Here is a 26,483-nt window from a genome sequence, read left to right on the forward strand (position 1 = left end):
ACTGTTAACGCTTCAATGCTTAACAAACTCATTAACGGTGGCTTTGCTTAATGCAAATTTTTATATTTAATATAGTTGAATGATGAGCTGGTGACACAGGTCGGCACAATAGACAGATGCTCACTGGTACACGCTCGCCAAAATTTTCCCAGGCTCTCTGCTCGCTCGCACTCGCCTGTACTCACACTCGTCAGTACTCACTCGTGTTTCTATACTTGTGCTGACTTATACTCACCAACTCTTACTCGCGCTCATGATCTCTTCCATTAACACTTACCTGCACCCACTCACAAGCACTCACTCGCTTACTTACTCGCGTCTACTCACACTCGCCGACAGTGACTCACATTCATATACTCACGTTGACATAAAATCACCATCGGTGACTTTCATTCATTCTCGCGTTAACCGGCACTCACCCCTGCTTATTCTCGTACTCGTTTATACGCACGCCCACTAATGCCTTTGTTCATTCATTGACGCTCTATCTCACACCTGTGAATTGAGTCTGCAGTTATAGTACGAGTCAGGGGAGGGGAGTGCTAACAAATAACCATTTGTTATTGATGTAAATACAATTTACTGCGGCGTCAAAAAAAAAAAAAACGCCCTTCGTTTCTGCTGCTGCTCTTTAGTGTGAAGTCAGTGGGTGTGCTCAGGGATGACAGTTGAATCAGAGCTGTATGATTAAGTGCACACAGACTATTGAAGACACAAGTTGATGTCATTGTTAAAACCCATAACTGAAAGCGCTGCAGCTGGAGAAACTATGTCAAAGTATGAAACATTATGGAACACATGAAACGGGTTGCTGTGCTTGCTTTTCCACACTAATATATAAAAAGATCCTTTCCTTCGCACCAAGCCGACCTGTTCTTTGAAATGTTCATCTAGATTATGCGTGAAAGATGCTTCGCCTGAACAAATTCCTGGAGGGGACCGTCTTGTGTAGTGCATTTTAAGATATGACTTTCCAAAGAATTTGAGCATTTTGATAACATTGAACAATTTGGGCAATCCTGTCTATGACGTACCAATCAAACACTGTTTGCTACAGGTGTGGCGTTTTGTGAAATGTGTGGCTGGGAATCCAGTGCTTTCTTGCTCTTTCATTCTGGCTTGAAACACTCAGATTTTATCAGTGTAACCTACAAATTGGTGAGATAACTTTGCATAGTGGTTTATGTTAATATAGAGTATGCGATGTTATTATGGTGCTGTGGTTGCCTTTAATCTTATTTGTTGCACCTAGTCAAGAATTAAGAATTTGAATTAAGGTGTTTGCTAGGTTCAGATCAAGTCTATAGCAGCAGTGAGAAAATATCTTTCTCTCCGAGTTATCTTTTATAAACAACCAATGTGGCAGGCTGTTTGTAGTTTATAACAGTACTGATTAAAACACCATTTTTGATATAATGCTGAATTGCCATGGCTCCTTCCCATTCATCATGTGTTATTACAGTGATGCCAAGTGCCACTGTGTCGTTTAACAATGGTAGATCGCTAGTGTCATCATCATCAGCCTATTTTTATGTCCACTGCAAGACGAAGGTTTCTCCCTGCGATCTCTAATTACCCGTTTTGCGCTAGCTGATTCCTAGTGTAACCCAACTTAAATATAACCATAAAGTCAAATAGTACATAGTTGAGAAGTGATAAGTTACAGTACTAGAAATACTATCCCAACGTTTCTTATGTGCTAAGATACCTAGTCGCTGAAAATTGAACAGCTCATCTGCAGCAATTCACTGCAAAAACAGATGAAGATCTGTGTTCTTGTTTTGTCCCAAATATTGTGCAGATGTGGCACTTCCTGGCGGCTATCATCATAGTGCCACATTTGGTTTGACTACAATGCCACCGAAACTTGTGAGCCAAAAAATCATGACCCATTCCACTCTGTGAAGGTGGATGACCAGCAAAGCTGTTTAGCATACGACACAGGTGTGGCAGAATTTTGAACAAAGGTACAAATACATTTATTAAGGCGAAAGCCTTATGTGTCTCATCGTTCAGTCGATCTTCAACGCCCTTGAGTGAACACCGTGTTGTCGAAGTGAAATGGTACACGATGATGACTTGGTGTAGTAATTCACTTACTACACCAACCCGGCATCGTGTCTTGCCTATATATGCAAACGCTCACGCTACAATTCTAATGGCGTGCAGGTCACCGTCATCATCATCTTCTATGAGTAAGGAAGCAACGCTCACGCAACAATTCTGATGGTGCGTTGGTCAAGCAAGCAAAGCTCATGCAATAATTTTGATGGTGCGCGGGTCACCGTCGTCATCGTGGTAATTAAGATAACAGTTAATTCAGGCACTCGAACCCATGACTTTCGGTGTGAGTCGAAACCTCGAGCTTATGTGGGAGTTGAAGCCACTACCTTTGTCGTTAAGGCAAAATAATTAATGCACACTTAATTAATATAGAGTTAATTAAGGCACTCGAACCAATGACCTTTGGCGGGAGTCGAACCCACGACCTTTCGGGTTAATTAGAGATGTTAATTAAGGGCCCGTTAATTAAGGAAGCGTCAATTAAGGCACTCGAGCGCGACGTTTGGTCGGAAAAAAGTATAAGTAACAACACATTCGAATGAGAATGTCAAGTAATTTAATGAATGTTTCCTGAGCGCGCAGGCTTTCGCCTTCACCCTCTTTGGCGTATGCTAAAGTGACTGTCAATCTTTAAATCTGTCCGTCACGTAAGACAATGAATGGCTCATACCCCCTTAAGCAATGGCTCCCCATTACGACGACAGAAGAGAAGTGAAATTCTACACTGGAATGATTTGCGGCAACAGAGCCAGTTGTATGAGACGACGACGACGACGGACGCGTATTTCCATTTGCTAGTAGGTACAGCGTTTGACCGCTGGCGCCACGCTGCGCCGCTCGCGCGTACCATGTTTCGAGCCGCCGCCGTTGGAACGGAAGAGGCGTTGACGGAGAAAACGCTGGGCTGGTGGTGACAGCCTGCTGTTGGGATCGGTGGTATTATAAACGCATCACTGTTTTGATGATCCAAATATAATCTCACTATCAGGGAGGGAGCAGTCTACCTGACTGGAGCAGTATTTTTTTATTTGGGGTGTTGCTACGCTGCGCTTCCCAACACCCCAACGACCGCCGCTTCGCGTCGGCGCCCGGCACCACGGCTGCCGCCGTGGCGCCGGGGTTCAAGCGACCGTGCTGGCAAACAGTGAGAGAGAGAAAAAAAGGGAAAAGCTGATATAAAAAAATAATGTAGCCAGAGCGGGTTTCGAACCCGCGTACGCAAGATCCCGAAGCGAGCGCCGTAACCACTCAGCCATACAGCCACTTTTTTTTTTTGAACATGGTATTTATTAGAATGAATGAAATGTATTTACAGGAACTATTTACAATAATATGAGCACTAGGTGGACATAACTAATCAAACGTCAACGAGCAGTCCATATGAAGATAACGTCACACACAGCAACACCGTCCTTCACAGCAAAAATTTGTAAGGGGAAGTTAAACACCTAATCAAAAGTGGATACCAAGCCGGCTGACATTCTTCTTGGTCGTAAATGTCCTTTAAGTGTATGATCATCTGAACGAAATGTGATCTCGAGGAAATTGTTTTTTCTGCATTTCGGTCTTGCATGCGAGATTTCCATAGGCTATGAAGGCCTATCAGTAAAAACATATCGAATGGAACATCTTCATACGGTGCAACAAGATATCGGATACTGTGAGAATTTAGATCAAAATATTTTTGCAAATTTCTATGGATAACATCCCAAAATAAAATGGCATCTTTACAAACAATAAAGCAGTGTTCAATGGTTTCAGGCACGTCGCATAGGCGACAGTTAACAGCCATACAGCCACGCTTCCAAGGGTTGCATTCGTGCAAACCATATCATTGTGTTCGAGCGCCCTCGGTGAACGGAACCACCTAGAAACACGGTACGTGCGAGCGGCGCAGCGTGGCGCCAGCGGTCAAACGCTGTACTACAGTGTACTAGCTGTACCTACTAGCAAATGTAGTGTTGCACGACGGACGCGCGAGCAATGGCACGAGCGCGTTCGCGCGGGTGCGCCGAGGGGCGGCAACGAACCAGCTGTGGAAGGCGACAACGCTCGAGCCATTGCTGATGATGATCGGTTTTTTGCAGAACGGAGCCAACTGTCGAAGAAGACGAACGCGCAAGAAGTGGCACGAGCGCGTTCCCGCCTAACCAACAAGCCAGCTTAGGAATAAGACGACGACGCTCGAGCCATTGCTGATGATGATAGTTTCTCCGCGCGGACGCCACAAAACCCCATCTCCTAGCCATATAGCAGTAGCGTACACAGGATCTCTGCCAGGGGGGGGGGGGGGGGGTTTCGGCGGCTGGTGCGGGCCGATGTCGGGCCGATTCGGCGGCTGGTGCGGCCAAGCTAGACAAATGCGTAACCAATAATTGAGGAAACCTTTAATGAACTGTCGGGAATAACCAACTGATAAACACCGGGCCGCTCATTTCAGCTTCGCTGGTTTACCATCTGTACGTACGTATGGGCGGTGAATTTTTTTTTCTTCAATTGCAGATCTCCGAAAGCATTCGCTGTCGGCTTTATATATTTTAAGATTCCCAGAGCTTTGTCACGCCGTCTATTCCCATGTACGCAGCTCCAAGCTGGATTCACATAACTGACCGAATTCCGTAGACGTGCATTACGCTGTAGCTCATTACGACCCAATCAAGCCGCACGCCAAGACGAAGTACGCAGGCTGATGGCGGCACAATTCGTTGCGACTCAGCAGCACTATGCTCGTCCGCGTCATGCTCGTCCGCGGATTTTAGTCCATCGTGTGAATCCAACTTTAGCTGTTACCAGGTGGCGGTGCATATTTTTCCAAGATTAAAAGGAAGCGCGTTGAAAAATTGGGAAAGGGAGGGGCAGATATAATACGGGTTTACTAAATGAACAAAAGGGGCAGAAAAGCTGCGGGCACAGGAAGTTGCCACGAACCGGCTTGCGGTCTAATTGCGAGTTAAACGACGCACTTTTTTTGTCCGAATTAATCTTGACCATCTCATAAACAATGTTTCTGGCAAAGGCAACGGAACCTTCATCATTCTAGACACTATTTTTAATTTGGATGTCGATCGCTCTACGCCCAACGAAACCGAGAGAACCGTCTACCAATGTTAATTCTGGCATATTTACTTGCCGAAAGAGACATCATTCTGAGGAACACTGCATGGAGTTGGGGTCCCGAAATTAAGTTTGACCATCTGAGGTAGATTACACCCTCATTAAAATGAGGCTGCCACCGTCGGGAATCCAACAAGTATTTTCAGCATCTGTTTGCGTACGACCTTTGGTGCAAGGAGGACATCCCATAGTGTAGAGTTGTGCATGTCACGCACATTTGAAAGCGCGTAGACAGCATGTGATACCACGTGTTTAGCGGTACGCGCGGGTGTGTATGTGTTTATCGTTCTCATTCGGTTCTCGTTTGGTTGATGGCTCAACAGAGAATGATCCAAAAGAGAATCTTAACAGCGCAACAAAAGTACGCAGAAACGTAGAATATTTTCATCCCATGCGTTATGCGGAAAAAGCTTTCAAATATGTCACAGAAAGTCCCACAATGAGGGGAATCTGGGCAACTTTTTTCGTTCTCCTTCATCTAAAATAACTAACTTCACTCTAGAACACACTTAACACGTCATGGGAACATGCTGCGTTCAGAACGCGTGTTTATGCTTTTTTTTTGTTTTGCTTTGCCTAACATAACATCTGTCTCGATCAAAGACTAACAGGTTCGCCTTCTTACAATCAGCGATTTCTGTTCAAGTCACGTCAAAAGCAACGTCCCGAGTACCTGAAGTCCCGAACAATTCCAGATAGACATTTGGGCGTTTTATACGATGGCAGCCATCCTCTCGTAGAAGGATTCTTCCAGCTCCGGGGACACAGCTAAAGAGGCCTCGGACCGCTGGCGCCCTGGGGCGTTCGCAGTCTGCATGGTTGAATGAGCCGTATTGAGACCCGTGGTGTCTTCAAGCCCCGTCGGTGACACATCTATAGTCGAAGCAGCTGCCATGGAACGTGTTCGTTGAACCGACGAGCCCTCAGTCACGGTGCCTCCTTCGGGGTTGCCCTCTTGCGTCTCTGCCTGTTGACCATGTGGCGGTGCTTGGTGCTGGAAGTGGACCGGATGACTTGCCTAAGGGCCCGTCCCAAGACAGGGTTCTCACTGGATGTCATCACACTGCCGAATACGTCAGGAGACGCGTCCGCGCCCTCGGCGATGACCATGGTGTGCGTGTCAGGAGACAACGTGCTCAACGGGGACATGGTGCTCTGCGGAGACAGAGACCCCCTCCTGGCTGTTCGTGGCGTTCCCCTCGTGGCGCCAATCATTCGGCGGTGAAACTTGGACATGTCGGGATAAGTATATAAGTATAGTGTCAGCAATGGAAGTGGAGGCGAGAGCTTTCGGGCCCTTGAAACGAACATTCAAATCGAATTCAGAGAATTGCGGCAGATGCCAGTGGCCGTCTTCCTATGCGTCTTGACCTGAGCACGCTATAAGCAAAATCGGTATAAGCGCCACCGCACGTGCTGTTACGCGTGCGAGTTCGAGTAAATAGCCGGAGCTGTGCGGTCTACCTGTGAGATAGAAAATGACATCGACTAGGTAGTCGATGGCATTTTTATTGGTAGCCCGATCTTTACCGTTTCTTGAACGGGGGTAGTCGTGGCCGTCTCACGCAAGATGAAGCGCTCACGTGACCGGGCATCTGTCGATTGTGGACCCTGGTCTCCAGAGGCCTCGGCGATCAGTTGTCCTCCAGCGGCGTTCCTATTTCTCGCACTGTGTGACGCAGAGGCAGGGTCCGCGACAGTCGTCGGTGGAGGCTGCGAAGGCGTCGGCTCGACGCGCGGGAAGTCTGTTTCCGTGGGCGACTGCAGCCTGGCAAGATGGACGTCGGTGGACCACAATGCCACTATGCTTCCGGCACGGTTTTCAAGGTGCGGAACACCGGTTGACCCTGTTCCAACCTCTGGACAGTTGTCTGTCGCTTTGTGAGGGGCATCGTCCTTCAAGGCATTACCAGGATCGTACGTGGAGATGCCGCGAATTCTCTCTGCTGATGCTGTGGTGGTCGCTTTGGGAGGCAGAACATCGGTTGAGGAGTTGTGCATCTGGTCGGGGGCCTTGCATGATTCTCGGCGGCGGTGGTGGTTATCGGTCTTTTCACTGCCGCGCGTTTTCTTTGATTTCTGGCTAGGCATGGTCGGAACTCTATGCCAACGTGAACGCTTCCTAAAGACACGTAAGCAAAGTTGAAAGCGGCATCCACAATAAAGCTTCAGATTTTATGCGCGAACGATATCCCTGTCTTCGACTGCTTGGATCTGCGACGCACGTGTGGCTCCAGCTAAACGAGGGCATGCCCTCTCCGCGTGAATTCTTCTTCGTCTTCCACCTTGGATCTCTTGCACATGCACCCACAACAGCGGATTTGTCAAGGAGATTCTGGAGGGCACCGTAATATTTTGCTTAGGGGAGAAAGTATGGGTTTTATATTTCGAGCCATCCTTCAATAAATACATTTTTATCATTATCGTATATGATTCTTATTTACTAAGATGAACATTTGGTCCAACCGAGAAAGATACCTGTCAACTGCCTTCTTCGTGTCTACATCCTCGTTTCATGCAGGGTGTTCCCAAGCGTGTACGTAATGAGTTACATGTCGTTAATTACTTGCAATCAATTAAGTTTTTCCGTAACGTTGTAATTTGACGATTACATTGTTTAATCGGTCTACATCCTCGTTTCATGCAGAGTGTTCCCAAGCGTGTACGTAATGAGTTACATGTCGTTAATTACTTGCATTCAATTAAGTTTTTCCGTAACGTTGTAATTTGACGATTACATTGTTTAATCGGTAACACTAACTGCATCATTCAGTAACCAATTGCAGGTAACTAGTTGTATTTTTGAGGAAACCCTTCAAGTTGGCGGAATCTACAGTGTTCCAAACTAGGTGGGGTGAGGAAGTTAGGACATTTTCAGGCGCAAGTTATAATCAGCTAGCGCAAGACAGAGGTAATTGAAGATCGCAGGGAGAGGCCTTCGTCCTGCAGTGGACATAAATATAGGCTGACGATGATGATGACAGTATTCAAAGGGATGACAACATGCACGATCAGCGCCCTGCAGCTACGCCTCGATCACCTAAACGCGGCAGGCTACGAGATTCGCATACTTCTCTTGGAAGTCGGCCACCTGAACTGCTCTTATAATAAATTTTTACATTGCTCACTCTTGGAAGAGCTTTTAAGCGGCCTTCTTAAGCGGCAAGAGCTGCTGCAAATGTAAGAAAATGATTTCCTAAGGCACCTCCACTTATAACAAAATTTTTATTTTTGAAATAACACTAGCTTTGAAATATCCGCAGTCAACGTAGCGGTAAAAGATCACTGTTCTACCTACTTCAATAAAAAGCACTTCAACAAAAGCGCTTTTTATGCATTGAAACTAAAAAAAAATTAATGGAACACAAATGCATTATTTTCTCGCATATTTTGGGAACGCGTATCTTGAAACTGGTGTGTCCTCAGAATATTTTTTCCAAGTGAATGTGACTTTTGAAATCATCAGCTGCAATTAATAAATTGCAATATGTACCGCAAAGTAAATTGTTAGAAAGTTAGCAAATTAGCATTTGTTATTAACTCAAATGTTTATTTTGAATTTCGTGCAAATAATGTGCGCCTTTGAGAGTATTCCATCTCAAGCAGAATAATTGTGCGACATGCCTAAGGCCCCTACCCCACTCGCTAACACGGCGGGCAGGCGCCCAAGACCCATGACCTCACAATCATACCTCAACGCTTTTTCCAAGCGCTATGAAACCAGACTGATAGGTTCACTAAATTGCGCAGATTCTGCATCAGCAACTGTCACCCCATCACTATAGTGTTAGGGTGATATTGAAGGGCCCCATTGCAATAATCAGCTCATTCTCAATATCCGACCCGAACGCAACCAATTAAACATACGCAGCGAGTTGTTGCACATTACCATTTAATACTAAACATGAGTAATGTTAGTCTACTCCTAAAACGGATCACAGCGATTAACCAATACGCGATTGTATGCAGTATCGTTATAGTGCACTCAGTTTTTTACACAAATATTTTTGAAAATGCAAATCGTAGAAACCGTGTCGAATGCAACGTTTGAAGACAAAAGTACCGACCTCAAAATCTGTAGCGCCAAAATAGCATGTTGCCAACCTAAAGCTGTCTAAAACACACGGATAAGTACTCAGCCCGAATAGTTATGTAGTCCGGTTGAAGCACCAATGCCATCTTTTTTAAAGCGCTACCACTTCAAAGGTACCGGTGACGTCTGAGCCATATGATAAATCTACATGTGGCGACACATCGCACAGACGACAGGTACAGACGACATCGCACAGGTATCTGTACAATCGGCGAACACGGTAAATGGAAAGGCGTGAAAGTAGCAGACACACAAACTGCATCGGTGTGTACGCTTGAGAGCATTGATTTCAAGCAGACTCCAAAAAAAAAAAAAAAAAAGAAAAAAATAAACATAGCAAGAAATCACTTCTGGCCTTGTTGGGTCGACATCTCCGATACAGTGCATGTATTACCGCGGAAACGTTTTTTTTCACAAGGACACAGAAAGGGACACAAACACGCTTGTGTGTGTCCCTTCATGTGTTCCATGTGAAAACGTTTCCGCGCTAATATATATACTATGTCAAAAAACAATGCTTTTGAGTAATCTGACCCGAATGTTGTCTCGACGCCTGCAACAAACAGCCAAGCACGCGTCATCACTTAAGCACGACAAACACCGACGGTTTTTCTCGCGACTGATACACAAATAGTTTCGTGATTTCGATACATGTGAAGTTACACGTGTTATGATGGTAATACAATCCAGCACGAAACCTTGAGAAACTATAAAGGAGTAACTAAACTGTCAAACTGTTAAAGCAAACGGTTTGGAAAGGCCCAAATAAACCTTTCAGAATTGAAGCGCCTATATCGTAAGACGCCAAAAGCTTATCGAAAGTTTACGCAAACACTCTCGAAATCCGCATTGCCGAGGTTATGCTCATAAACTTCTACGAGAATAAGTCACACATTTTTGCGAAAAGAGAACGCCATAATCACATGTCATAATACACGTACGCTCAAGTACACATGTCTTTTCATCGCACACCATTATTGTGCATGCTGGAAATCAATCGAAAAAAGAACATTTCTTCTCTGGGTTCATTCTGGATCCTTTTGGACAATCGTAAACCCTGGCGAAATACTGAGAATTCTGCGCCAGCTTGTTGCAGTCGGCTGCCATAGGGTTCGAGTGGCCGGGTGCTGCGCAGGTCATGTAGCAGATCGTCAGGAAGAAAACTTTCCCTTCTGGCAGCTCTGGGCTCAGCGCAAGATGCTCCGATTCGCCGACAAGGGTTCTTTCTTCGAAGGCGGAATTGACGATTTCGAGAGCGGGTATTTCCGGAAACAGGCTCTTTGCCCCAGATTCATTAAGGCAGCGGACCCTTTCGTCATACGCGGGGTGACTGGAATGCGACAAAATGGAGTCGACCATTGATTTGGCGGCCTTCCACTGGACCCCTTCTTCGTCTATTGACTTGACCAGCTGCATGGCCATGAGGAAACCGAGGCCGCCGTAGAACATGGCGGCCGTGCCGTTCCTGTAGTAAGCCGGAGCAGCAGCGACGCCAGTGGCCACATTAACGCTGTTGAAAACGTAATCGTAGTCAATGTACAACGGGAAGTTGTTGCCCAGGAGGCGTGACGCATAGTTGTAGTCGGTCGTCTCGTTCACCTCGAACATGATCCTGCGTGTCTTGATCCAAAAGTCAACGAGCGACGTTTCGTTTTCGGAGACACCAGCGTATATCTTCTCCAGGACATCTTCCGCCAGAAGTGACTGCGGTGGCCACATCCGCTTTTTAACGAGCACCAGCTTGTCGACCATACTTGCCTTGCTTTTTTCGTCCAACCAGGCGCAGCTGTTCACTTTCCTCACAGCCGCGGAGACGAGACCGTCGAAGCGGGCATCGATGTTATTGCGGTGTTCTGCAGCGAAGCTCGCGGCGACAGCGAGCGAAAGCACGAGGACTTTGAACGAGGCCTCCACCTGGTGTGCACAGAACGCGTGAAGGTAGATCTCCGCCGTCGACTTGCTTCCGTAGCGAACCGTCAAGAGGCGGAGGTCACCGAGCGGAGAGTACAGCTGCGTAAACTGCCACACGAGGAGAGACTTCAAGTTCTTGTCGCCATACTTGGCCACGAGTCGCACTAGAATCTCGAAAAAACGAACGTCGCTAAGGATGACCTCGTCTTGTGGCGTCAGCTGCGGCTGCAGGAAAAGGGCATTCTGAAAGTTGTGCATCAAGTGGCCTTTGTTAGGGATCATCGCGTCGAATTCGCCGAAGGTGAGCACAGCAGGTTTGTTCCTTTGGTCGCGAACCGAGTTCAACTGGCCGAGCAGGTCAGCCTCCAAATCCCGAATAGCATTGATTTCGTCATCAGTCAAGGTCAAGGCACCACCATTTTGCAGGTAGGCCGCTATGAATGACTTCATGTACTGGACGTAAGAGTCTGCCACGAGGCGGTGGTGGCTCAGCATTATAGGAAGGTAGGTGCCGGGCCTGACAGCAACTCGTCGCCTCCCGGTCGATGATTGGCGGCCACCAAAGACTGTGACCGCGAGCCAGAGGGGTACCTGCCACTTGTAGGCAAGCCGTACGGCCAAGCTTAATGCCGAAACGTCTTTACTATTCCATTTGGCTAGCTCATCGTAAAAAAATATGTACAGAAACGGAGCGCTGTTGGTTGACGAGGAGCCGGCCAAACACATTTCGTACATCGCCAACGGCTTTTTGCCTACGGGGAGCTTGACTGAGCCATGGCGCAAAGTGTCGTCGAAGTGGCGGTACCATGAGTACTGCAGGCTGTCCATGACCGAGTGTACTTTCTCGCGAAACTCCGTCTGCTTCGCGGCCCAGCTCGAGCAGACGAAAGCCGAGAAGTCGTAGCACGGGTCGACGCTCAGGTTGAGGCTGGCCTTGAGGAGGCTCGCGTGCACGAAGCAGTCCTCTGTGTCGCAGGCCTTGGCCTCGGCATCGTTCTTGTGGCGTGGCTGAGTCACGGCGAAGAAGAGAATGAGGACGATGAAGGTGGCGCAGAGCAAGGTCAAACCGAATGCTGCACAGCCACCAATCATGCTTGACTTGGCCATTGCTTGTTGCGGGCTTCGTCTCTACAGGGAGAAAGGCCAAGCATAATATGGTGTAAAAAAACGCATTTCGCTATTTCCACTGCGATAACACCACCGGACGTTCGTAGCTTCATACGAGCATGCAAGCGTGTGATATTAGAATTTTGAACACAGTTGACAGTGCGCGGTCATAGGTACCACCACCATTCCAGTAAACGCTTTCGGAGAACTGGATCCGAGGGAAAGTAATGTGCGATTCCCACGTATCGGTTTAAGTTATTGGTGTTCGCGCAGTGCTCGTTGTTGCAAAGTAGGGTGCCTTGATACCAGGCTTCTCCGAATAGAGGGTGGTGACAAGTCCAGTTGCGCCGCCATATTGTGTCGGAACATGTAAATGCGCACTATGACACACAGCAGGAATTTAGGTTCTGCGCTCGCTGACAGTGAGAAAATTTATAATTTTCGCTGTTTTCACGCTTACATGCATTTAAATATTCACATCTCACCTTAAAAACGGAGGTTTAACGCTTGCAGTAAAGCAATACTAGAATAAGTTCCGAGCCCAGTAGACAAGAAGTCGTTTTTGCCGCGATTTCGCTTTCGCTCATATATATTTGTTTCGAAAACAATGTTGATATATATGACGTATACTTAAGGTTTTAGAGGTTGTGTTTCAACAAAGCTGACATCTTTTGACCGTAAAGGTATAGCTGCGTACTTCCGCGAAAAAAATGTAAGTCAAAACGAGGTTATTAATACGACAGTGTTACAGTAACTGAAGGTACTGTAGTGATCGAGATACAAACTGTGCGTGTGAAAAACAAGAATGATAAAGAGCACGGGGCCGAAAACAGTCTAACGTTAGTAGATACATATTCTTCAAGTGTCGTGGTTTCAATCAATTCCGCGGCTGCCGAAATTCAATGCGGGAAAAATGCAAAAAACGTTTGTGTACTTAGATTTAGGTTCTCGTTAAAGAACACCATGTGGTCAAAGTTACTTCGAAGTCCCCCACTATGCCTAACAATCGCATCGTGGATTTGCCACGTAAAACCACAGAGCTTATTATTTTATTGCGATAGCAATTTTATGGATACTCCAGGCGCATTTCTGCCGTCGCCGTGGTGTTCCGTCCAAGGGCGATAACGTCGTCGCCGCGCGCCGTACGGCGTATGTGCGAGTGAAAGCGTCAGGGTGAGCCGACGATGGCGGCTTAATCTCTCGCGCGCGAGGGAGGAAAGCGGGGAGGAAGCGCGCCGTCTTGCGTCGTGTGCAAGGCACCAGGGGGAGCCAGGGGGAGGGGAGGGGGAGAGGGGTGGGCGTTTTAATCTGGCGGCTGCTGCGTATGACGCGGCCGCGCGGTACCTATTTTGAAAGCGATTTGCGATGGGGGCAGAGAGCCGAGTGCTGATAGCTTCGTGTGCGCGTGCTTCCGCGACTTCATTAGTTCGCGTTGAAGCGAGAGGCAGCCCGAAGGTCAGTTCGCTCGCTGCTGCAGCTGCGCTTCCTCACTCCAGCGTTTTGACGGCTAGTGTCCGTGGTCATCGAGTGATAAGTGTACATCGGCTTGTGCGCGCGTGGCACCATGCTTGTTAATTTAGTTAGTAAGCGAATATTTACAAGTTTATACGGCCGATAAAACTACTATCCTTACTTCGTATAGATGTCTACTAATTTGCTATCGCAATCGATGCTTCATAAGTGAAAAGCAGAAGCAACGCACAATGTACTACTTTTAAACACTCATGAATGAACACCGCCGTTGCAGCCATCTAGCTTAGAGCATAAGCTTGTGCGTTCGGCTCTGAATATTGCCTTCATGTTGTATAGTATTGTATTTCCTTCCTGTGTGCCTAAATGTTTCGCTGAAACGCAATTTGCCTTACGTTCTGGAATGCAACGACCGATTGATGAGCACAGCAATGTGACAAAGAGGTGCAAAGTGACGCATCTCACAAAAAAAAAAAGGAAAGATTTTTTGCTGAAATATAAAACTGTCACTTCAGTAAAACCATAGGAAGACAGCCTGGAAATAGCGGAGATGTGGCTCATGGAAGCTCACCAATACGTTCACTTGCCTGAAATCACAGGATGCCTTGCGCATAAACTTCAGATCAGTGACATAACAAAACTCGAGTTACATGCTTCTCACAAACGTGAAAACATATCAGTCCAAGTTTACACCTGCGGCCGTTTTACTTCTATTTTCCATCCTCTTCCTTACATCTGGCTGGTATAATCAGTGCAAGTAATGCTGAGCCGCAGCAAGACAAAACTCCCAAAGAACATTTTTCTAATATTTGGACCCTCATCCATGCGTTTGTTGGAAATGAAACATTGGGTTGGAGTAGCCTTCGCGTCGCCTTGATTAAATGACTTAGAGAGCACATGCCTAGTACTTCAGAAAATTACCTAAGACCGTTTGACACGAAGACACAAATTTAAGCACCATTGCTTTGATGATGAAGGTGCTTGCCCACTTTTTTTCTGCGTTCTATGTAGCGGGGAAACCTAAGACATTGGTGTAGTCTTTCCGTTGAGCTGGTGCACAAAGGTGCGCAGCAAACGGGCATGACGGAGGGTTTTTAGCTATAAAACTGTCTCGCAGCTTCCATCTCACGTCGCGAGCGCGATAAGTAACCTTAGCGAACAGGTGCGCCGCATCAGGGAAATTACGAACACCAGGCAACACGACAGCGCCACACTGACTAATGCACGGACATGTATACGGCCGCTTGAACTGCTCCGACACAATATGGCGGACGTGCGGCGCGGGCCTGCTCAAAGGGTGTCACCACCCTGATCGGCGGGAGACGGCACTGGCATCGAGACACCCTAGTTGCAAGAAAAATGCCCAATACGAAGTTGGACTAATTTTTGCCAGGAAAAGCTTCGCTCAAACTAAACACACGGATCCCATACAGGATGACGAAAAAAAATGGCGACGATGGTTTGACGTCGACGGCATAACAACGACGGCGTGACTGTGACCGCGTGCCGACGACGCAATGACGACGAAGAAATTATGGAAAAGGAATTGTAATGGAATGACGGCAATGGTATGACAAAGCTGGAATGACGATGACTGAATGACGACGGAGGCACGACGAAGGCAGCATGACGAGGATGCAATAACGACGATGGAATTACGATGATATTATTACGACGACGTGACGATGACGGAATGATGGACGCTGCATTATTACGGAGGCGTGATGACGTCGAAATGACAAGGGAATGACGAAAGCGCAGTGAATACGACGCAGTGATGACGACGGCATGAGAACAAAGGAAGGGTCGCAGTGGAGTGAAGACGATGAAATGGCGACGACGAATTGGCTGCGACGACGTGTTGTAGCTCATGTCCTGGTTTAACTGCATGAAAAGCCACAACAGTATGCTTCAGTTCGCGCTATTATCCTACAATGTGCCGGTTGGCGCTATAGCAGTATGTCCAAACGGCGCAAGCAGCGTATATGGTGCTTGTTCTAAAAGCGGGGCTAATTATGTATTCCAAGCCTTTCTGATTATGAATTCATTCAGGATTAGTGTGTTTTGCTCTTTGTTCTTTATTCGGAAAGTATTTTGAAGCAGTGGCTTGTCAGTTTCTGACTCAGTGAAGTTCCTCGGTGCGGCCACTATCTGATTATTTTCTGCCTAATCGCTCGCGGGTGTGCTCAGTTCCGAATCCGATAGATTAGTTCTTGCTGCGCACAAGGCTTGAAACGTAGCTGTTTTTTACATTGTAATACCTTGTAGCAAATATATATTACAGCCAGTAACTCGCTTACTCTTGTGGACCGTCACGAAACATTCAGCTTCGACCATTCGTGCGCCATCGGTGTAGTCCGTCATTTATTGTGCGTATACAGTGCGCATATATTTAAGTGTGTGCCCATTCACTTATTCTTGATACGTTGGTGATAGAGTGGCCGTAAGTTTTCCTGTCATTTGGGACAGATGTGTATAAATAACGTGCGCGAAACTTACTATGACAGGAAGCGGCGCTACTCTTTTTGTCATTGTTTAACGAGTGGTACTCACTCTTGCCGACGTTCTGGGGATGAAGCCCTTTGAAGGTTAGCGATACAAGGCTGGCGGATGAGCAAATTTCTGTATCCTCGAGGAAAGCCATACATTACGAATTCAGTGCCGGTAACACGTTCGGACAGTTGCAGCAGCGGTCCGCGAACTTGGCCACACAGATTCATTCTATTCCTTAACATTCCAGTCACTATTTCTGCAGCCAACTACTGCACACGTCTTCAATCCACATGATTCAATCTAGCATGATTGGAGCACAGTGTGTTAGCGAAAAATCAGTTGCATTTCCGACAGCTGATCGCACAGAAGCAAGGTAGAAGCGGTAATGGTTTCGTATTCGTGCGCGGTCGCTGAGACGTATGGCGCGCCGCGGTGAGCGCCATCTCGTTTCTCTAAAACAAACTGCTCCGCGAAAAGGGTCAATAGCCGACACAGGTTACTTGTACTAAACAGCTGCGATCATCTGAAAAGTGGGTTGAAGCGGCAAAGCAGGCTTCGCTTTAAAGAAACTTGCGCCATTTACTTGCAGTCTTTAATTTTCGAATGAAACGCGTTCTCGAGTTTGAGCACAATTATCCCGCTTCTACTGATTACTGGGCAGTTTAGCGAGGTGACACAAACATTTACTTCTTACAGCGAAGCCGCCAAGGTTCCCCAGGATCGTGTCGGTGTGTAGAAAAAAAATAATCATCATCAGCATAAGCTTGGGCTCCATGTGCGTGGCGGTTTCCCGCCTAGTTGTGCCTCAGCACGTGTGTCAAAACGGATGATGGATGACCTATTACACCCTTCGCCACCACCGATGCCTCTTTCACAAATGTCGCGATACTCGGCGGCGGCACCTCCTACCAATCGTTATGCGCCTTTGTCTAGTGACGTAGACATCGCACCAGTGCTGTTTTCAGCAGTTGCCCTTTGGATTCGCTATGGGATATGGACGCTCGTTTAACCACACCTTCCAACAGATCCTGATGATGCCGTGCAGTGTAAATAAATAATAAATTATGGGGTTTAACGTGCCAAAACCACGATATGATTATGAGGCACGCCGTAGTGGGGGACTCCGGAAAATTTCGACCACCTGGGGTTCTTTAACGTGCACCTAAATCTAAGTACACGGGTGTTTTCGCATTTCGCACCCATCGAAATGCGGCCGCCGTGCAGTGTGCCGCGGCTATGAACGCTGTGGCTCATACGCTGTTCTATGACGATGGGGCGGAAATGGCACAGCAAACGCAATACTTGGTCATCGCGCCGGGCGAGAACAATACGACGGTGTTCTTGCTATTCGACGAACATGCCGAAGACGCTCAATATAGTCAACAATTTTAATATATAGATTCACTATAGCAATATTCACTATAGCAGACCCACCATAGTGACAGCTTCACTGGCTTCCATCTTCACAGTAGTGGAAGGGCTCTGAATTTCAGCTCCCCCAAGAACTTTTCTAAGAGCTTTCCGTGCCGTCCATTCTCATGTATGCAGCTTTAAGCTAGATTCGCAAGACGGACCGAATTTATTAGACGTGCTTACGTTAGCTCATTATGACCCAAACAAGCCGCACGCAGAGACGAAGCACACAGGCTGCTGGTGGCACAATTCGTTGCGGCTCATCCACGTCATTCAGTCCGTCGTGTGAATCCAGTTATAGCAGTCGTCAGACTATTTTTCGAAGTTTAAAAAGAAGCGCGTTGAAAAATTGGGTGGAGGAGGGGGAAGATAATCCGGTTTTAACTAAGGAATAAGGAGAACAGGAAACCTGCGGGCACAAGTTGCCATGAACCGTATTGGGGTCTAATTTAGAATTGAACAGGTTGCATTGTTGTTATTGTTGCCTAGTTCTTGAGCCAATGTGCCACTTTGGAGTAACTATCTCCGTATCACTTTCCGACAATCTGTACTGTGAGGGACAATCCTCCAGCTTGTTTAAATTGTTCGGTTACGGATCTTTTCCCTATTAGTATTCCTCTGGTAGATCTGATGAATTGTGTTCCTGACAGAAGTAAATAATAGAACCTTCCTAATCGATCTAGACACTAAATTTGGATGTCGCTCCACGCTATACGATACTGACCAGAACCGTCTGCTACTGTTAAATAATTCTGGCATTTTCACTTGCCGAAAGAAACATCATTATGAGGCGCATGGCAGTTGGGGACTCGAAATTAATTGGAGCATCTGAGGTAGATTTCACCCTAATTAAAATGCGGCTGCCATCGTAGGGAACCCAACACTTATTTCCTGTATCACTGCTTGCGTACGGCCTTGGATGCAATAAGGGCATCCCATCGTGTAGAGTTAGTGCATCGCCGATAAAAGCGCCCCCAAATTTCATGCACCGTTTTAACTGACACTTTTGCAAGCCACGTCGAAAACACGTGAAAGCGCGTACACAGCGTATGATTCCTCTCGTTTAGTTGCGCGCGCGGGTCTGTGGGGGCTTATCGTTCACATTTGGTCCTCGCGTGTTGTGTATATTAAGCTCGAGATGCCGCTTCGTGTTCTACTACACATGGCGTAAGGGCAGCTCCACGACAGCGTCGTCCTGTGTAGAATCGGTTGCTCAGATACAATGCATCAGTCTGCTTTTGATGACCCCACAGCGCAACCAAAGTACACACAACGAGAAACGTGGAAAAATTTCATCATATGCATAATGCCGCAAATGCAATCGTTCAACAGAACTCCCACAATGCGAGGAATCCGTTCTCCTTCATATAAAATTACAACCTTGACCCTAAAACACAGCCCTCGATGCGATGTTCCTGCGTTCGGAAAGTTCATGTTAATTCTTTTTTTTTGCATATTATAACTTCTGTCTGGAATTAAAGAACTACAAAATTTCCTGCCTACAATCAGCGATCTCTGTTGAAGTGATGCTAAAAGCAACGTCCAGAGTAAGCAAAGAATTCCATATGGAGATTCGGACAGCTTACGATGGTAGCCATCCTCTCGTATAAGGATTCTTCCAGCTCCGGCGACACAGCTAAATATGCCTTGGACCGTTGGCGCCATGGGGTGTTCGCAGTCTGCATGATTGGTTGAGCCGTATTGAGACCCGTCACGGTGTCTTGAAGTCCCGTCCGCGACACCCCTATAGTCGAAGCGGTCGTCATGGAACGTGTTCGTTGAGTCGACGAGCCCTCGGTCACCGTGCCTCCTTCAGAGTTGCCCTCTTGCGTCTCCTCCTGTTGACCTGTGGCTGTGCTTGGTGCTAGAAGTGGATCGGGGGACTTGCCTAAGGGCCCGTCCAAGACAGGGATTCACACTGGATGTCATCACACTGCCGAATACGTCCGGAGACGCGTACGCGCCCTCGGCGGTGACCATGCTGTGCGTGTCAGGAGACCACGTGCTTAACGGAGGCATGGCGCTGTGCGGAGAGCGAGCCGCCTGCCTCCTGGCTGTTCGTGGAGTTCCCCTGGTGGCAACCTTTTTTCCACGGTGAAACCTGGACATGTCGGGATAAGTAGGTGTCAGCAATGGAAGTGCTTTCGGGCTCTTGAAGCAAACATGCAAATGGAATTAAAGGACTGCGGCAGATACCAGTCGCCGGCTTCATGTGCGTCTTGACCAGAGCATGGTGTTAATATTCGGTATAAATTGTAACCACCATTGACCGGCCGACTAACCAACCTACCCCCAGCAACGGCTGGCAGGTAGGCAGTGAGGCAGGCTGGCAGGCCGGCTGGTTGGTTGTTTGATTCACTGGTTTCTCTTCAGGTCACAAAGCAGCACTGGTTTTTCTAGTGTCGTCGTTCTGGATTAATTAGGCAATTGTAGACAATGCGCCCGCTTCATTCGAGTATTGCACGACGGCTTCATGCTTAGCGCCAAAATCCCATTGCCACGGAGACACCGCGGTGGATGTGACAGTAAACTTTGGCAAGGAAAATAAAGGACAGAAGGATGCCGAACACATTCTTTGACTCGAACCTCTATCGCAGGCAAGGTAAGCGCGTGAGTCCAAAAAGCCGCCTCACAAGTTGCCAGAAATGCACCTTCGGGAGCTAAAGTTGAGAGACCAGGCATCAGAAATAAAATTGTTCTTCTGTCACAGCGGCTCATAGGGCGAGTGTTTCGTTCTATTGAATTCATCGCAAACGCGCAGATGTGCTACACTACTCATATTCAGACTGCATGCAAAGTTCCTGATGAAAAAGAAAAATGATCAGGCACCTTTTCACACGAAAATTCCGCTCGCAGCTGTACCTTTGGACTCATGATCAGCAATTATTTTGTTATCGGCAAAATATAAGTGTGGGTTGAGTTACAATGGATAATGCCATTGATAGCCAGCGTGGTCCTGCGCTTACATCTCTAGATGTCTCTTCTGACCGAAGACAGGTGAAGGTGTTTTTAAGTTGAATTGTGTAACCAAATGCTATTTTACATACACGAAAATGTTTGTTAAAGAGCACAAATAAATGCTGAAAGCAACATCTCCATGTACGTGGAAAAGGTAACGACATCCTCGCTTTTGCTATAGTAGAGAACCCGTTTGAGAAACAGTGATGAAGGTGCAACTCCGCGTCGGGGATTGCCATGTTTATGCTGCGTCCTGCGTTTTCAAATGACCTCTCTATTTGGAAACACATTTCACAGGTGCTTTTTGTAGCTTGTGACGGCATGACTGTCCACAAATACTTCACGCGATTTTTTCGTAACTTTTATCCAGTTTCACACGTTTCCCACTGGGGTGAATGTTTTAGGCACAGACTTCTCATTCTTTAAGCATTTCTGTACTTAAATACACGTACAACTGTGAGGAAATAAGACAACTGTGAGGTTGATTTGAATGAAACATTATAAATCAGAAAGATCGTTGTACTCTAGCTACCCTGACACGCAATATTTTGATTTAGGACGTCAGATTTTTTAAATTGCAGGAAATCGGTAATGCAAAAAAAAAAAAAAAAAACTATTTGGAGGACGCTTAAGCTTCGCCTTTAAGAGCGGAACGTGACAGCATTAAAAGATCCCTGGCTGCTTATCAGGCTTTTTTTTTGGCACATTCAAATTACAATCCGATGCTATCACGTCTGTAGGTTGGGGCTAAGTCGCACTTTACGATTTTTCTGACGGATTTTACTTTGGGAAATTCAAATTTATTCGGTAACGCCTTGCGCCACGCGAAGGGACTGCCCGGTCGGGGTGGTTCGGGATGATGTGCTTCGGCATGATTATTTCCGCCAACGATGCCGGCGCTTACGCCGACACCAACGCCGGATTTTCTGTGACACGGGGCCCTTAACGCTATCGCTTTGAAAATTCACGAAGAAACTGCTCTGGGAGTTGTTCAAGTAGGCGTAGGCATTGTGTCACTTGCTCATCTCCACGGAGCCCGGTGTCATTATAAATGCTATGAAATTTTATCGAACCATTATATATATATATATATATATATATATATATATATATATATATATATATATATATATATAGCGTTGCATGTAGGCTCCCTAGACCATCATAAACAACAACGCTGCGGCGGCACGAACTGCTGCGGACGGCGGCGCAAGGTGAATTGATGACGTTCCGATCATCACAAGACGCGTTATCGCTCTTTAGCAACGCCATTTTCGGCAGCACGCTCTAGAGGATCTTCGCGGCGAAGTCTCTTTGTGCCTTTTTCACACGAATGAACTCAAGTGTCCGCCCGGCGTCGACGGCGAGGTGCGGCTTGTGCTTCTCTTTGCACCGTGGCTTGCTGATTCGGACGTTGCCTGGTAGCAGCTACTAGCGTAGCCCTATGCTTCGTTTCTTGAGCAGCGGTTCGTACCTTGCGAGGAGGCACCACAACGTGTACCGAAGAATGAAAATTATTGAGACTACGCAACGCACATGTCGCATACGAAGCGACATGTGCAGCTGCTGCTACTGCTGCTGCTGATGATGATGATTTACTGGCATCCCCATCGAAACGGGGAGGTGACAAATAGTCACCTAGCCAGCTTGCTTTATTTAGGTATGCTGTGCACGTTTTTCATTCTGATATTTTTGTATACGTCTTCTTCTTCTTCAAAACTTCTGTGTGTACCTTGTACCATTATACCTATGCAAATGTTACATGGCGTGCCACCTGGTACAATAATATAGAACTCCAATCCAATTTGTGCACGTATCGAGGCTACGCGGCGTGCATCTCACATCGCGTGACTCCTTGCGCCCTAGGCCGCGTGCATAGTTCGTGTTTTCGCGGCAGTTAGCAAGCACTGGTAAAGTCGGTAGAGTAGCTTACTCCCACGCAGAGTTACCGGGCTCCATCCCGGCAAGAAATGAATTTTCTCTCATTCGTAACGATAGCTGCGACGGACAGCAGCGGTGGGGACACCTTCGCAAACCGAAACGGCAATTGGAATGAACTCATAACAGCTTACTCTGTAAAACAGACATCGTTTATCTCTGAACTGCGTGTGTTCGATATAAGAATTTAAGTGACATTACTGCAATGTTGACGATGGTGTTGAAAAAGTCTTACTCACAAATTTGTGATATATTTCAGAGAAGCCCTTAACGCTCTCACGTTAAGGGCCCCGTGTCGCAGAAAATCCGGCGTTGGTGTCGCCGTCGGCGTAAGCGCCGGCGTCCTTGGCGGCGAAAATCATCCCGAACCACGCCGATCACGCCGGCCGTCCGCATGGCGCAGAGGCGTTAGTGATCTCATCGGATTTCTCAAAGTAAAATACGTAAGAAACATCGTGAAGTACGAGTTAACCGCAACCTTCGGGCATGATAGCGTCGCATTCCAATTTGAATATACGAGAAAACATAATGCTGTTACGAGGAAAAACTGAAACACAAACCCCTTTACCAGCATTTCTACCATTTATACAATGGCGCGTCCGCGTAGGTTACTTGCAAAAACACCATTTAGATGGCACTCGCCTCCTCGGTAGCGTAAAACGGCAGAGACGAAGGTGGAGAAAAAAATGTCACAGTTGAATATACGAGAAAACATAATGCTGTTACGAGGAAACTGAAAGACAAACCCCTTTACCAGCATTTCTGCCATTCATAGAGTGATGCGTCCGGGTAGGTTATTGCAAAAACACCATTCAGATGGCGCTCGCCTCCTCGGTAGCGTAAAACGGCAGAGACGAAGGTGGAGAAAAAAGGAACCTGCAGTTTCCGGGAAGCCTGACAGGCATTCAGGGATCTTTGATTTCTGTCGCGTTCCACTCTTAAAGGCGAAGCTTAACTCTTTCCATACCATGGGGAAAATAGGTGTTTTTTGTATGTTACGGCAGATGTTTTCTTTTTCTGAAGGAACTACTGCACTCAATATTTCATGTAATACATAAACAGAAAGCAAAATGAATGTACTTTTCACACATAAAAGCTTTATTAACTAGATGTATGTCATAAAAATATATAAATTGCTAAAATCAAGATTGTGCGATAAAATTGAACGAAGTTTTAAAAACACGTTTGGCATCTACTACGAAAAAAATGTTACGAAAATTATGAGATATACAAAATGTATTGCCGTCTATTAGGCACTATCTCCGAAAAAATCAACCTTTTTCATTGAACAGGTATTTCGCTAGAAAAATTTAACTGCAAGCACTACAGTTGGGCGTGCCGGGCTGCGGCCGCCGATGTTCTGGCCTGGTTTGCGTGTCGTCGTCGCTTTCAGGCTCAAAGTCCGATGAAACGTCAGCGTACTCTGACTCGCTGCTATTCGATGTATTGATATGATCAGCCGCAGAGGCAGCGGAATCGTAATATCAGCGATCTCCCTAAGCGTGCGCACCGTTTACGGAGCCGGACATTTTTGCGTTCTGCTTCGACGATCGCGAAACTTCGGAGCGCTAGGGAGCGCATTTAAAACTCGCCGCTTGGCAGGAAAAAAGCGAAGTGCTTAGAAAACTAAAATATAGTTCTCCTCCTTCACGTCCGATAGCACAGTATTTCCGTGAGCGGCGCGTTAGGTTTCGAAAGCCGCGTTTCAATCCTTCGATAGAGCGCTAACGATACCCAATGGGCGCGATAGGGAAAGAGTTAAGCGTCCTCCAATGTTTTGCTTGTCCAATTTATATGTATTGATACAGGCAGTTTGCAGAGCTGCGATGTTACTTATTGCTGAGTTTCTTTCCGTTGGAGACTTTGTACTTGTGTTAAGAACATTGGAGATTTAAAAAGTATATATATTTCACAGCCTAACTAAAAGATCCGCTACCTAGAGGTGCATTGCAGTCGAGAAAAACAATATTTCAGTTCGTATGTATTTTGATATGACCTCCAGATTTATAGCGTCCTGTTAAAATGACGGGAATGAGCAGCGAAACGACAAAGATTCCATTGTTTTTTTATTTATTATTTATTTTTTCGCACGGCCAATTTATGGCATTACACTAGGCGATATACACTGCCTCAATTCAGCTGAAACCATCTTTGAACAATGACACAACCAAGCTGTGTTGTGAGAAGTGCGACCATACGACGCCACTATCAGACTATATACGCACTATTTTGTAGCTGTGCTATGTTTATTATCAAGAAAAAGGCACGCAAACTCTTCCCAGAAAAATATTGGCGTTGTTCAGTGAAGCACAGAACACATGCCAAGACACAAATGACCAAAGGTAAAAACGAACGCCCGCAAAATATTCGTGACACGATAATTACCGTCTCTTGAACGGGGGTAGTCGTGACTGCTCGCCTCAAGATCAAGCGCTGACGTGACCGGGCATCTGTCGATTGCGAACCCTGGTCTCCAATGGCCTCGGCGTTCAGTTGTCCTCCAGCGGCGTTCCCGTTACTCACTCTGTGTGACGCAGAGGCAGCGTCCGCTGTAGTCGTCGGTGGAGGCTGCGAAGGCGTCGGCTCGAGACGCGGGAAGTCAGTTTCCGCGGACGAATGCGGCTTGGCAAGGTGGACGTCGGTGGACCACAATCCCACTACGTTTCCGGCACGGTTTTCGAGGTGCGGAACACCGGCTGACGCTGTTCCAACCTCCGGACAGTCGTCTGCCACCATTTGAGTGGCATCGGCCTTCAAGGCATTACCAGGATCGCACGTGGTGACGCCGCTTCTTTCTCCTGATGATGTGGTGGTCGCTTTGGGAGGCAGAACATCGGTTGAGGAGTTGTGCATCTGGTCGCTGGCCTTGCATGATTCTCGGTGACGGTGGTGGTTGTCAGTCTTTTCACTGCCACATGATTTCTTCGATTGCTGGCTGGACATTATTGGAGCTCAATGTAGGGGCCGCTATCAACGTGAGAGGTTCCTAAAGACAAGTAAGCCAAGTTGAAAGTCCACAATAAATCTTTACATTTTATGGGCGAACGAAATCCTTTTCTCCGACTGCTTCGATAGGCCGTGCAGGCGACGCTCGAGCTATGCGAGGCCACGCGCTCGCCGCGTGAATTCTTCTTCTTCTACCTTCAATTTCTTGCACATGCACCCGCAACACCCGATTGGTCCAGGAGATTCGTGAAGGCACCGTTATACTCTGCATAGGGGAGAAAATATGAATTTTATGTTTGCTCCATGGTTACTAGGATTAATGATACATAGTTCAAGCTAGAGAGAAAAAAAGTCAATTCCCCATTCTGTGTCTGCATGCAACATTTATGTTGCATGCAGACACTCGGAGGATGCATGAACTAAAGAAACCAACCTCTGCAAGCCAACCTTCCTTGTTTCATCGTACCTTGAAGCCAATCGGCACTTTTGACTGTTGAAGAGTGCGCTCGAAGTTCAATTTGATATACCATAAAACATTTTCGTCCCTTACATCCTGTGGAGATGGTTGAGCAGCGAAGCTGAGAAGGCGTGGCCACGGTGTTTATCTTAAGGTTTTATCACGCGGGTATTTTAAAGTGTTTGTGAACTATGTTACGCAATTATGTGTCGCTTAACGAGCTGCTTTATGCCGAGCAATGAAGATACGGAAACGTTTAGCGTTGGCGGAACGACAGCGGCGGGCAGACTCCCGGCGCTGTTCGCGGCCCCGTTCTTCGTATAGCGAGCTGCTTCTCGGGAGAACACACGACAAGTGGCTGTACCATTGCGATGTGGATGACATATTGTAGCGTTAGCTACACTGGCCTAGCGAAGCCCGTTTCGCGCGGCACATCAAGAGCCGTGCTGCGCATGCGCAAGGATCAGTGATGTCACACGGCTTGCGCACCGGAGCCACCGGAGCCGGCACCTCTCGCGC

The 26,483-nt window shown here is 47.0% G+C and overlaps 2 protein-coding genes across 2 annotated transcripts; both read right to left on the bottom strand.

Moving 5' to 3' along the window:
• Window positions 1–10,264: 10,264 nt before the first annotated feature.
• Window positions 10,265–12,289, bottom strand: LOC119458910 (endothelin-converting enzyme 2). Its single transcript, XM_037720767.1, has one exon. The coding sequence runs from the start codon at window positions 12,287–12,289 to the stop codon at window positions 10,265–10,267; it is 2,025 nt and encodes a 674-aa protein (XP_037576695.1).
• Window positions 12,290–19,241: 6,952 nt separating this feature from the next.
• On the bottom strand, window positions 19,242–25,591 carry LOC125946771 (uncharacterized). The gene is made up of 2 exons (XM_049670758.1): window positions 24,947–25,591; window positions 19,242–19,766 (listed from the first exon to the last, which is right to left on the bottom strand). The coding sequence occupies exons 1-2, from the start codon at window positions 25,502–25,504 to the stop codon at window positions 19,656–19,658; spliced, it is 669 nt and encodes a 222-aa protein (XP_049526715.1). The 5' UTR covers window positions 25,505–25,591; the 3' UTR covers window positions 19,242–19,655.
• Between the last annotated feature and the right edge of the window lie 892 nt (window positions 25,592–26,483).

The sequence above is a fragment of the Dermacentor silvarum genome, chromosome 7 (genome assembly GCF_013339745.2).
Source record: "Dermacentor silvarum isolate Dsil-2018 chromosome 7, BIME_Dsil_1.4, whole genome shotgun sequence".
Taxonomy (NCBI): domain Eukaryota; kingdom Metazoa; phylum Arthropoda; class Arachnida; order Ixodida; family Ixodidae; genus Dermacentor; species Dermacentor silvarum.